General features: G+C 36.5%; 1 protein-coding gene and 1 pseudogene across 1 annotated transcript; both read right to left on the reverse strand.

The window, feature by feature from the left end:
- Positions 1–4,165: 4,165 nt before the first annotated feature.
- Positions 4,166–5,104, reverse strand: LOC141516472 (olfactory receptor 5P80-like). The gene has a single exon (XM_074227544.1). The coding sequence runs from the start codon at positions 5,102–5,104 to the stop codon at positions 4,166–4,168; it is 939 nt and encodes a 312-aa protein (XP_074083645.1).
- Positions 5,105–11,696: 6,592 nt separating this feature from the next.
- On the reverse strand, positions 11,697–12,636 carry LOC141516474 (olfactory receptor 5P80-like; annotated as a pseudogene).
- Between the last annotated feature and the right edge of the window lie 1,555 nt (positions 12,637–14,191).

Consider the following 14,191-nt stretch of genomic DNA (forward strand, 5'->3'; position numbering starts at 1 on the left):
TATTACATTTAGAATATAGAAACATTTTCCCACCTCTCCAGGACAGTAGAGAGATGTAAAATGTCCTATTGATGTTTAAATATACATATACACACATATATATTTATATTTTGACCAGATAAGAAAAATAACTTTTAGAATCAATCAGAATTTCTTAAGGAATCTCATATATACTCATGAAAATCCTGAAATAACCAAACAAAAAAAAAAGAATACATTCTTAAGCAACTTCACAAAATTCAAAGTTAGCTACTCTATTACAGAAATATTAATCATAAGCACAGGCTTCATTCAAACGATGAAATATGAATTTCCCAGTCCCAGAACAAGTCTTCTTCCCCTTATTTCTTAAGTAATTGACCAGAAAACTTCCCAATCAATGACCTAAGAAAAATATGGTCACTGCCCAATCCCCCACCCTCCCCAAACCAGGAAGAAGGTATGGGGGGTCCCTTAATTTCTAAAACCAGTTTTTTGGGGGGGGTGTCTTACCCTTCCTGCAGCAAAGCATGCATCACTTCTGAGATATAGGTTTGAGTTTCAAAGTTCTAAAAAGGAAGATTTCCTGTCTCCTTCCGCCCTCTCTCTGCAGAGGGTGGGAATGCCAGAGAATGAAAGAGAGCATTTAAAAGAGTAAGAGAGAAAAACGTTCCCCCCAAAGGTTTTCATGAGAACAATTCCTTCAATGAAACTAGCTGCATCAAAAGATTTTCTTGTAGAGGGGGTGGGAATCACAGCAGTGTTTGGTACACCTGTTGTGACAACTGTGGTGACAGCTGGGTTGGTTGAGACTGAAAGTGAAGGATTAGCTGTAGAATTAGTTGGAGATGAACTAGTAGTAGGTTCCACTAAACAATTACTTGAGTTGTTAGCAACAGTACAATTTGGAGTTGCTGCATTTTCTGAACAGTAGCCAGTATCATTACAATCTGTCCAATAGCATGTGATGTTTTTGCTCTCAACACAGGAAGTGCAGTTAAAGTGTACTTCACAACTTTCTGGTGCTGGACCAAAGGTAATGGCATGCTTGGCTTTGGGAATGGACTTCATCATGGGTGCTAGAGTGTACATCAGGGTTGGCATCACCAATGAGGAGTCTCTGAAGTTGGCCATAGGTTTAGGGATTTGGGTCATGCTTAGCACGCGTAATGTGGCCAGGCAGGCACCAGCGGCCAGAAGGAGTGGCCAGCAGGTCCCCCCATCCTGTTCATGGCACTGGTGCTCAGGCAATGGACTGCCACTGAGGAAGAAGCTCCATCCCCCTGTGGTACCACCTAGGAGACTTCACTTCCCAACTCAACAGCAGCCCCAATCAAAAAAAAAATCTGTGCTAATTTTTGCCACTAATTGATGCAATATATCTCTTCCCCATAATATTGTAGGGAGTCCTTCAACTACGAAAGGAGTGACAGTCCCTGCTTTATCTTCTTTTCTCTATTCCAAGGGCTGACAAGAAATTTCTGTTTCCTGTCGACCCCCAATGCCTACTAGATAAGTATAGGCAGCTTGTTTAGGCCAAGCTTGTGGACAGTTCTGTATAGGGAACAAAGTCCAATCTGTCCCAGTGTCAACCAAGCCTAGGAAAACAATTCCTTCTACTTCAATAACACAAAGAGACTTTTTCTGAAGAAATCATCATAGTAAACATAGTTTCATTGTTATTTCTCTGTTTTGGCCCCTTTATTAGCTCCTTTTCCTTCCAATTTATAAAAAATCCTGAGAAAACACATAACTGAGTTATGCACTGGTTCTCATTTATGTAACTATCATCATCATTAGCATTCACTATTGCAATAGAGAAAATTTCCCCACTCACGTGTTTTACTAAAGGTATAATGCTAGTATAATCTAGATTTGGTGGAGTGAAAATGATTGCAAATTCCTTATGCATTAATCATAAAGAGTGAATAGACACTTCAGTAGAAGCATATGGACGTACCCTAAATTTCCCAGCACTTTTGATCATCAAAAGTTTGGTATGGTTTGGTTTGCTGCCAAAGCTGGCATACTGGTTTTTCATTCCATCCCCTGCTGGTCCTGAACTGTCATACCCCACAATTGTTTTTTTTTGAGGGGGGACCTGGGAAAGGGCCTTTTCCCTGATTAAATTTCCTTGTCTACATTCTGATGCCCAGTGTGCTAACTTCTTACACTTCGGACATGGAGTTTTAGGAAGGTGCACCCTAACCTTTCTGGGTTTAGCTCCTTGGGCACTCCAACAATCATTCTTTAAATGTCCAGACTTTCCACAAACAAGTCCATTTCTCTTTATTTCCCATATGCATATTAGCAAATGCCTCTGCCATTAATTCTGTATGATACACCTGAGACCCTACTCTGTCACATCTTTGAATCATTTCCTCAATGGTGACATCCTTTCTTAAGCCAATCATTGCTTTCTGACAATCAGCATTCACATTAGCCCAAGCTAATAGATCTATTCCTGCTATATCTCCTAAAGTTCTTCCCACTGTCTCCTGCAATCGGACAAAGAAATCTACAAAAGCCTCAGCATTTGTCTGAGAAGTGCAAATGGTTCTTTCTTTTCATTTTGTGTTGGAATACATCACCAAGCATTCTTTACACGGGTAGCAATTCTTTCATATGTCTCTAGCCCATAATATATTTGGCTGGCTTTGTTGAAAAATTGACCTGTGCCACTTAACTGTTCATAATATGTGGCGGCATTGGGACCTTGTGCATGCCTCAAAGCTATCTGTCTACATAGTTCTATAAACTCTGTCATCCAAAAGACAGATTGTCTGAGTGACAAACATGCCCTATCTGCTTCCAATCTTTAGATGTTAATATGAAGTATGCAAGAGTATCCTGGTAGTCAGACAAAAAGTGATCTTGGCCCATATTCCTCCATTACCTTCTTTAAATCTCTGACTGGTTTTATATTTACTGACTCATGTCTTTGCCTAAAGTTTCCTGGATTAAAAGGATCTGGCTCCTCAATAAGAGGATATGACTGAAACTCAGCTCCTAAATCCCCCAAACTTTCTCACTTCTCTTTTGCCCTTTCAATGGCCTTTTGTAATGCTGAAGTTTCTTCATGAAGTGCTGTAGGACTAATCCTAGGCTTTTCTTGATAATACTTATTTGTTTCTTCTGCCTCAGGCCATGGAGGTGAATACACTTTCCCTTTACCTTGGATTTCCACCACACCTCCTTGTTCCAACAAATACCTATAAATACCCTTTCAAATACCCTTAATATCTGCCCCATGGTAACAACTACCTTGTTACTTCTCCAAAGTCTTTTGCTCTGGGATGTCACCTGGAAGCTTTTTGTTCCCTTGCTTGTATAACAAAGCAAAAGTCTCAGTCTTTTGATGCATGGTTCTACTTGGTCCTTATCCCGGACTGCAATCAGAAGGACTTGGGCCCCCACATCCTGGCATGCTGGGGGCTGCTACCAGCCTCACACCATCCATGGGCTGTGCCTTGAAATCAGCTTTTTTTCTTTCCTTCATGCCCCACACTTTAGCATCATATTTTGAGTGCCTAATGGCCAGCTTATCCTTTATTCATAAGCTATGACTTGACTTAGTCCAGCTGTAGTTAAGTTCTCAGGTGAACATTGAAGAGGTGGGAGACAAAAATGACAAGTTCTCCATTTATTAAACCAAATACAAGTGCTTAAATATCCTTCCCAGTCCCTGGTCCACTCCCACTCCCCTAGTACTCTCCAATCAACCAGCAAAACAACACTCTGGTGCTCCAGGACACCAGGTGATAAAGCTTTACTACCTCAGGCCAGTACTCCCACACACAACAGTCCCTTTCAAAGAAAAAAAACACACATAACAACAATAACAATGTAAACAGAAAGATTCCCACAAACCAATATAAAATCAGTGTTACAAAATTTAAAATAAATCTTGAACCCAAAGAACAATGACAAGACAGTTGAATACACATTTTTAGTTTTGTTTGCTGAATTTTGCATGTATTCTGACCTTTGTAATCAATATTTAATTTTAAAAATTTAACCCATCAAAATCAAAATATTGTATATTTTTTTCTAAAGTCTAATTGTTGGCATCATTTATTTCTAAGCATTATATCAGAAAAACATAAGATCCTTAAAGGAAGGGAATGTTTCATTTCTTTTCCTTGCATCCCCAAAATCAGTGTTGTAGTGTTTACTTGAGCTGAATTCATGAAAAATAATGTTTCTTACTCATTAGTTTTCTCAGGGCCCCCTTTACTTCATTGTTCCTTAGACTGTAGATCAGAGGGTTCAACATGGGGATGATTACCATATAGAAAACTGACACCACTTTATTCTCATCTGTTGAGTAGCTAGACTTGGGCATCACATAAATGAATGTAAGGGTGCTATAAAAGAGAGTGACTGCTGTGAGGTGGGAGGTACAAGTTGAGAAAGCTTTGGATCTTCCCTCAGTGGAGCTTATCTTCAGAACAGAGAAGAGAATATATACATAAGAGATTATGATAATTAGAATTGTGATCACAATTACTGACCCAGCAGAGGCAGAAGGAAGAATTTCAGCAAAATCATCTTGGTAGGTAGAAAGTTTCAAAAGTGGTGCCAAATCACAGAAAAAGTGATTTATCTTATTGTGACTACAGAAGGACAAGCTCAATAAGCAAGCAGTGAAGCACCAAGCATTTACATAACCCCCAAAATAGGATGTCATAAGTAATATAGTACAGACTCTAGGAGGCATTTTGGTAGAATAGAGTAGAGGGTTACAAATGGCCATATACCGATCATAGGCCATCACAGCCAGCAGGAAACATTCAGATGACCCAAAGATGACTACAAAGAATAGTTGGGTCACACAGCCTTCAAAGGGGATTATGGTTTTGTCCACAAGGAAGTTCTTGAGCATAACAGGTGTGACAGAAGAGGAATATCCAATATCCACAAATGCCAAGTGACTGAGGAAAAGGTACATTGGAGTGTGAAGTTGGGAACTTTTTCTGATTAGTGTGATTATACTAAGGTTACTAAATAAGGTGACAGCATAGAAACCTAGGAATATCACAAAGAAGATGACACGAAGGATTGGATCATCTGTTAACCCCAAAATAATGAATTCAGCCACAGAAGTGCAGTTATTGCCAGACATCTGTCTTGGAAGATAGCCTAATAGAAGAAAAAGAGATTAAAATAAAGTACAGAATTAAGATTTGGATATGTCCTCTGTTGTATTCAAGAAACATTCACTGGCCACCTACTGACAAAATCTACTATCTTACTCATTTTCTTAGTTCCTATATATCATGACAGGGTGCCCATAAGCAAAGGAAAATTGAATGTATTTTTTCTCTGGATCAACCATATTGTATGATTTACCAATTTTGCCATGTATGATGAAGTCTGTAAGAATGAAGATCATTTATTCACCTCATTAGAACCTTAATTTTAAGTATATTCAGAGACTATAACCAAATTAGTAAATACTCCTATGCCAACTAACCACCATTGTTAATCCCTTCAAAAGAAATAAAGTCTTCTCAGTGTTCCTTCACCTTTCACTGAATCATTTTCCACATGTGGTATTATCCACCAATTGACTATAAAGAAAGTCCTGATTTCCATGATGGTCCTTGGGTTATAAATGATTAGAGAGCAGGAATAAATAATCTAAATCCTGAGTCTCCTCATTGAATTTTATTCCCAGAACTTGACATTTCTTCAAAGACCCACCATTAAGCTAATTATTGATAGGCGGAAGGATTAGTGAAAATTTCCTAAGGAAATGTTGCTGTTTCTAGGTAAAAACAATTGAATATATCTGTTCTTAATGCTGCAATAATATCTTGTTTACCTACTGTATTCTTCAATTGCAGATGAACTGAGCAAATTGTGGTATCATAAAGTGGTGACAACTTTAAGGACCTTAAGTAGTGATGAATAACACTACTTTGGAGTAATATGGAAACACTTTCATTAATTGATGCAGAATGAGTTCAGTAGACCTAGAACAGCAATTTATATGATGGGTAATAAGCATGAGAGGGTTAACTTCTTCGAAAAATCTCAAAACTTAGACTAAAAATATTGACAAGTTATGACATCATAAGAATGATGAAGAAATATTATCCATCATTTTTTGTTAGAAACGTGATGGCCTAGAGGTACAGAATGAGATGTGGATTCTCAGATATGGTGAATCTGTTGATTTGGTTTCCATGACAATATGTGTCTCTTATAAGGGAGGGCTTAGTTTAGCTGGATTGTAAAAGGCATGAGTGATGAAAAGAACAAGAACAAAACATTTTCAAAATGCACAAGAGAAAATAGTGGTATAAATTTATATGTATATAAATACTTTTATATATGTATTTATATGATACATTTATTTTAAGATAGTTTAACTATCTTGAAATGTGTATTTGTTAAAGCTTGCTACATTCAAATGTGGAAGAAATTATTTTAAATGATACTTTTTCCTGAAATGGTCTTATTAATCTCAATTCTAAACTCATTTTTCTTCTCTTCTCAATTCATTAAAAATGATATATAAAATATTGTGGTACTGTTTATCTCAGTTTATCTCTATCTTTCTCTGAGATAAACAGTACCACAATATTTTATATATCATTTTTATCATTTTGTATCATGTTATATCATGTTATATAATTATAATACTTATTGATGGTTCTATGGTTAACTCTCTCTCCCTCTTTTTTGGATCACAGCAAAAATGAATGCCTTAACTAAATAAAAATTTTTAGAGTTAAGAGGTAATTTATACTTCCCTCTCAAGAGAAGACATTATAAACTACTTTTATAACAAAAGAAAGACTGCTTCTGTGAGATCCCTTTTCTTTCCTCTTCTAAAAATAATTATTCCACATACCTGTCTGACCTTTCCTTCCTAGGCTCCTTTGACAGATTATTATCCCTGTGCTAAATCGTAATCACAAATGTTTTCCAGGTCCTGTCTTATATCCTCTCTTCTTTTTCAATACCTTCTAAATGAACTCATTAGCTTCCATGGTCATAACATCTCCAAATGAATCCTAAATCAGTAAATTCAGCCCTGAACTCCAATCCACACATCCCGCATAGTTGGATATTTCTCAGTAAATGTTCCAAAAGCACTTCAAAAGAGAAATCATTTTACCTCCAACCTGCGATCGAAAACGATTTATCTACTGCAGAAGGTCCCATCATCCTTCCAGGAAGGCTAGTTTACAATCCTGAAATCAATCTCTAATTCTATCCTCTTCTCTGTCTCTCTGCATAGGTCATCCTCTATGCTCCAAATGCCCTACTTTATCTCTGCTTCTGAGAATCTTCCTTCATTTTACCAGTTACAGAAAGCCTACTTTCGAAATCTCTGACCCGTCTCAACTTTTTTTGACTTAAGTAAATATTTTATCCTTTCTCTCAAATAGAATTTAAGATCCCTGAGATTAAGGACTGTTTTCTATTTTCTTTCAATCCCCAGTGACTTGGACAAAGCTATTTGTATCTTGGGCAAAGAAAAATATTAGTTGAATGGAGGTCACCAACTCACTTTTGAAAATCTTAAGTCTCATTTAACATAATCATAATAAGCAGATGACAGGAATTCTAATAATTCAATACCACAATTTAAATTTCATATATATTACTTTCTCCCTACAATACTTAGGGGAAAATATTTTTATTCTCATTTTACAGATGAGATAACTTAGTGTCACAGAGATAAAGTCACTTACCCACTATCACAGTCACAGTCAATAGACTTAGACAAGGGATTCAAACACAGCTCTGCTGACTTCAAGTCCAATTCTCTTTCCACTACATCAACCAATGAATATATCACTGAAATTCCTCCAACTAAAGCTTGTCTGAATTTTGGGGAAAAAGTAATAACTTTAAACAAATGTATATATGTACACATAGATCTTAAGCATGGTGTTGTTATCTATGTTCTATCAGTTACTTACCAGTTGTAATGTTGTCTCAGGAGGTATTTCAGAATTACCTTACTTACAAGCTGTAATACTATTTCATGCATATACCTCACTTGCAAATCTCTAACTTCATGGAACCCTATAAGAGACCAGGTATATTAAGATGATCACTTTAAACTCCAAGGACCAATGTTTGCACTGTGAGGAAATATTTATATTCCCTTTTGTAGCATTTGGGATCTAAACCCTTGAGCATCCTAATACAAAATATAGTTGATATCATCTAAATGCCAAATAAAATCCACTGGGATTGAGAAAATTACTCACACAGAGGTGAGGTATTTAAGAAGTTCTCTAAAGTCTCAGGAGGTTTCACTTATTTTTTACTTTGTATATCTTTACCTAGGATTTTTTTTAATGGAAAAACAAAATTGGATAACAATAGAGTTAGCCAAACCAGGTAAAATCTGCTATGGAAGTTCTAAAGTTCTAAAGAATTAATATTTGGCATCTATCCCTGTGACAATGTTCACTACGTATGAAAATTGGTCCTTATCACTTCATTGGATTCATTTTTATTTTGCTTGTGAGTGAGCAATTATGTTTTGGAAATACTTAAGAAATTCCAAGAATACTAAAAAAATTATAGTATTACAGTAGTCAGAACTCTGAAAAACATTTCAATTATAAAAATAATCATCTAATCTTTTTTACTTTCTACTTCAATTAATAATCTTTTCAGTTCAATTATCTCTAGTGCTTAATCCTCTTTTAAAATGTACCCTAATTGTAAGAGTTCTAAGAAACTTCTCTGGATATCAAAATTATTTATAGAATATCTCTACTCATTCTAAATTTCTTCAAGGCAAATTCATTACAAGTCATTCAGAAAGCAGCATCTTTAAGGGGAGATTGTATCCTCACTCCACTGCATATATTACAGCCTAAAACTCTGCAATTCTTGTAACCCTTCACCCCCTTTCATGTTCCCTGCCGTCATCACTGCAAAATCAAAGGAACAAAGAGAACTCAGGAATATTTTGCATTTGTAGTAGTTACCTTACCAAAGGATCCTCAAGAGGCAGGGCTCTCTTTTTTTTTTCTTTTTCTTCTTTCCCATAGAAAAAAACTTAATGAAAAGCTAGATATGCACAAGGTGAGAGTGAGTCTGGCCACAATGCACAACAGTTTCAAGAGAAACTGTTATGGTGCAGCATTTGAACAGTAACTCCATCCATTTTGGTTAAGGGAGCAACCTGAGAATCCTGTCTCAGAACATGTTTATTTTTATTCTCTTACTTCCCAAAGTGAAACAAAGGTATGAAACTTGACAAATATGAGCCCAACAGGATTTGACAAACTCATCCAATTAGGGCATATGGCCTTCAACATTCTTCCATGCTTATTAAGACCCTTCTAAAATGATGAAGCCAAGGTTGAAGACTAAGAAGAAAGTCACATTTAGTAGGAGGAGGATGAGTAACTGGAAAAGACTCTCAGTGTCCACAGTAGAAAAGTGAGGGGCAGATAGGAATAGATAAAGAATCTTTTCACTCCTACTTTAACCTAGGTGAAACATTTTACCTGATGCTCACAACCCTTCTTAGACATATAGCTTAGTTTGTTTCATGAGTTTGGAGAGTCAATGTTTTCATCCCAGGAGACCAGTATTCTAATAATGAGGAACTCCATCATACTTGGATAGGCAGGTTCTCAAAATGCACATATGGTCTTTTGTCAGCACCTTATTTTAAGACTTTATAATAGAGGAGAACTTCGGAAAGTATGCATTCGAACAGTTCATCCCTTGAGTGTCCACAAAGCCCTCCATGCTAGAATGTAATTATTGGCAGAGTAAATGGAAGATCATCTTAGAGAAGAAGCTGCTATTAGCATGAGAAGAGGCTACTATTAGCATGAGAAGCCAGAAAAGGTTTCTTACAGAATGCAAGCACAGACTTGTACAGCAGCAGATGTTGGGGAGCAAAGTATATCAGGCCTATGAGACAGGCAGTGTAAAGACACAGAAGGTGGGGGAAGGACAAATAGTCCATTGTAGCTAGATTGGAATGGACATTGCCTGGATGGAAGTAAATTGTAAATCTGAAAAAAAGGAAGTAGCCAACTAGGTTTTGAAGAGTTTTATCTTTTAAATTGTTTTTTATTGATAACTTTTGTTTTAAAATGTTCTAATTTCTTCTAGCTTCTCTTCACCCCTCACAAAGAGTAATGATGTAGAAAAATATATTTTGATAGCTGTATTATGCCACAAATGTAGTCACTGATAAAATAAAGTGCCCACATGCCAAAATAGTTAGAACATCACTTTTGTGGTAGCAAAGAATTGGAAACAAAGCAGTGAGAGAAATGATTACTTTTCTCTTGTATTAAAAACCAATTATTACTTAAGATTAAGCTTCCTTTTTATTTCCTTATTCAGAAACTTACCCCTGGAGGTTGTTCATCCAGTTTGTAAAGGACATTGCTGATAGTTGAGATTGTCCATATCCTTGGAGTACATTTTTTTTTATCTTGTATGGAACCCCACCCAACTAGAAGTCCTATAGATAGAATTCAGTTTAAGTGAGATATTGCTCTTAGAAAATAAATCCCTTTCTTTCCAACTTTCCATTAGAATTTAGGGTGACCCAGTTTATAAAGGGTAACAACAGCTAGAGCAGCGTGAGTAGAGATGAGTTCTTTTAAATCTAGATTGCTGAATGTGACTGAGTCTCATTATAAGATCATATTCTCCACAGGAGGAACTGAAGACTTTTTGCCCTGTTCCTCATTAACACACTATCATTGATTGTTAACCAAACAGAACTGATATCCTCTGTTGGGTATATCCTTTTTTCCAAAGGTTTATGGAACATTCAAAGATCAGTGAGTATATTTGGTTTCCAAGCATATCAATGAAATCATTTTATTAATGATTTATTAGTCACAATAAATAAACTGATTATTAAATTCCCAGAAACTGTCTCTGAATTTTCATTTAACATAATGGATAGCCAGTAATTGATGAATGATTAAACAAATTGTGACACATGACTATAATGGAATATAATGATGCTTTTAGAAGCAGTAAGTATGATTAATATAAAAACATAGAAGAGATGTAAATGACCTGTTGAAGAACCTTGACATCAGGGAGGGGTTGCCATAAGAAGCAAGTGCATTAGCTTTGACTGAGGGGATGCTGTGCTAAATCACCAACCTCACTTTCTCCTCTGGAATCTTCTGGGTCCAGTAGCCAGAAATGAATCAAGTTGACTAGAGATGGTCCCAGATAAGAGGTCACACTGTAAGTGTCAGGAGTCTGAGGTCAAATTAGAACTCAGATCTTCCTTACTCCAGTGCCGGTGTTCTGTCCACTGTGCCACCTAGCTGTCATAAAGTGATGGCAGCAGAGCCAAGAACATAATATATTCACACAATGACTATAATAATGTGAATATAAAGATCAACCCCCACAAATTAATAGAAAATTAGTATTGCAAAATTTCCCATGACAGTCATGAGCCCAAAGAAAAGCAAAAAGAGATTTCTCATTACACCTTTGTATATGTGGGAGCTTTGTGTTTGTGGAACAGATCTTTGCAATCAACTTTTAAATTCATAAATTTAACCTATCATAATTAAAAACACCTATTCTAAAACCTATTTACCGGTATTACTTAAAAAGAATTATATCAGTAAAATATTAGATCCTTTTTGGGAAAAGGCAGTTTAATTTTTGTTTTTGCACCTTACAAAGTGCCTGGAATATGGTATAATTTAATATATACGTGTTCTATTGAATTAAATTCATGATAAAAGGTGTTTTTTACTCATCACTTTTTTCAAGGCCCCTTTTACTTCTTTGTTTCTGAGGCTGTAGATCAAGGGGTTCAACATTGGAATCACTACAATGTAGAAAACAGACGTGACTTTATCTATATCCATAGAATAGTTGGACTTAGGCATCACATAAATGAATGTAATGGTACCATAGAACAAAGTGACTGCTGTGAGGTGGGAGGTACAAGTTGAGAAAGCTTTGGATCTCCCTTCAGTAGAGCTTATCTTCAGGACAGAGAAGAGGATGTAGATATATGATATTATGATAATTAGCACTGTGATCACAATTACTGACCCACTGGAGGCAGCAGGAAGAATTTCATCAAGGTCATGTTGGGAGTAGGAAAGCTTCAAAAATGGTGTATAATCACAGAAAAAAATGATTGATTTGGTTGGGCCCACAGAAGGACCAGTTCATTAAGCAACTTATGAAGATCCAAGCATTTGCACAACCACCCAGGTAGGATGAGATGAATAATAGAGTACAGACCCTAGCAGACATGTTGGTAGAGTAGAGTAGGGGACTACAGATGGCTACATATCGATCATAGGCCATCACAGCCAGCAGGAATCATTCAGCTGTCCCAAAAGTGGCCCCACAGAAAATTTGGGCCGCACAGCCTCCAAGAGATATTGTGCTTTTAGTCTCAAGAAAATTCTTGAGCATAACAGGTGTGACAATTGAGGAGTATGCAGAGTCTACAAAAGCCAAGTGGCTGAGGAAAAGGTACATTGGAGTGTGAAGTTGGGAGCTTTTTCTGATCAATGTGATGATGCTAAGGTTACTAATTAAGGTGACAGCATAAACGCCCAGAAATATCACAAAGAGAATGACACGAAGGATTGGATCCTCTGTTAACCCTAAAAGAATGAATTCACTTACAGCACTGCAGCTATTGGCAGACATCTGTCTTGGAAAGAGAACCTATTAGAAGAAAAAGAAGTTTAATTGAATATAGAACTAAAATTTATAGATTTCTATTGATATATATTCAAGAAACCTTCACTGATCACCTACAGCCTATTTCCACACCTGAGTCCTATGCATCATGACAGGATGGCATAAAGAAAGCATAAATGAACACATTTCTTTCTTCCAAATTTTTCCCCATGAATCAACAATATTGTGTGATTTGGCAGATTTTTCATTGTGTGTGAAAGAGTCTGTAAGAGTGAAGAGTATAATTCAATTTCCACCATGGAAACCTATCTCAAATATTTTCAGAGACTCTATCCAAGTGTAAAATCTGTCCTTCCAACTAATCACCATTGTTAATACTTCCATATAGTCTTCATGGTGATCCTTCACCCCTCAAAGGACAATTTTCCACATTTGAAGATGTAATCCATCTCATATTAAATGATTAGGAGGAAAATCTTGGTTTCCAAAATGACTCTCAGATGGGCAGCTAGGTGGCACAGTGGACAGAGCACTGGCCCTGGAGTCAGGAGTACCTGAGTTCAAATCCAGTCTCAGACATTTAATAAGTACCTAGCTGTGTGGCCTTGGGCAAGCCACTTAACCCCATTGCCTTGCAAAAAAAATGACTCTTGCAGTCTGAATTTAAAGTCTTCTCAATTTATTTTGCTCCTGGAACTTGGTATTATTATAAAGGGCTAACATTAAACTAGATAACGCCAGCCTAAACAAGCATGGGAAATTTCTTATGGAGGACCTCTGATGTTTCTAAATAAAAAAAATGGAAAACTCTTGCTCAACCTAATAACTGAACAAATTCTGGTATAGGAAAGGAGTAACAAATTATTGATATATAAGAAGTGATGAATATGAGTGCTTTGGAGTAATATGAAAACACTTTCATTGACTGATACAGATTGAACCCAGTAGAACAATTTATCATAAGAGGACAACCTCAATCAAAATAATGACAAATCATGTCTTCAGAAGGAAATGCTACTTAATATTGCTTGACAGATAGTTGATGGAATTGCAAAGATTGAGATTCACCCTTTGTCATTTATTTATTGATGGTATTTACAATTAATTGATTTTGTTCTATAATTACTTAAGTCATAGTTCTTTGTCTCTGAAATTATTTCAGATACAACTGGTCTATAATGGGTTAATTGTAGAAAGCCAGCTTCTTTGCGAATCACTGATCTATTTTTGCCTTAAGGAATTTAACTAGGCTTTGGAGATAAACTGGGATGGAGTAGCTAGGTGGTGCAGTGAATAGAGCACTAGTCTGGGAGTCAGCAGTACCTGGGTTCAAATCTGACCTCAGACACTTAATAATTACCTAGCTGTCTGGCCTTGGGTAAGTCACTTAACCACATTGCCCTGCAAAAAAATAGAATGAGATAAATGGGGGGAGGGGATTTCATCTAATGTCTCTCTACTTCCAAGCTACCTTTTATGGAAGTCTGGTTCCTTGTCCAATAAGCAATTCTTATTCTCATGAGAAAAGGAGAGTGATTGCTAGCCTCTATTACTAAATTAC

Source organism: Macrotis lagotis, chromosome 3 (genome assembly GCF_037893015.1).
Source record: "Macrotis lagotis isolate mMagLag1 chromosome 3, bilby.v1.9.chrom.fasta, whole genome shotgun sequence".
NCBI lineage: Eukaryota > Metazoa > Chordata > Mammalia > Peramelemorphia > Peramelidae > Macrotis > Macrotis lagotis.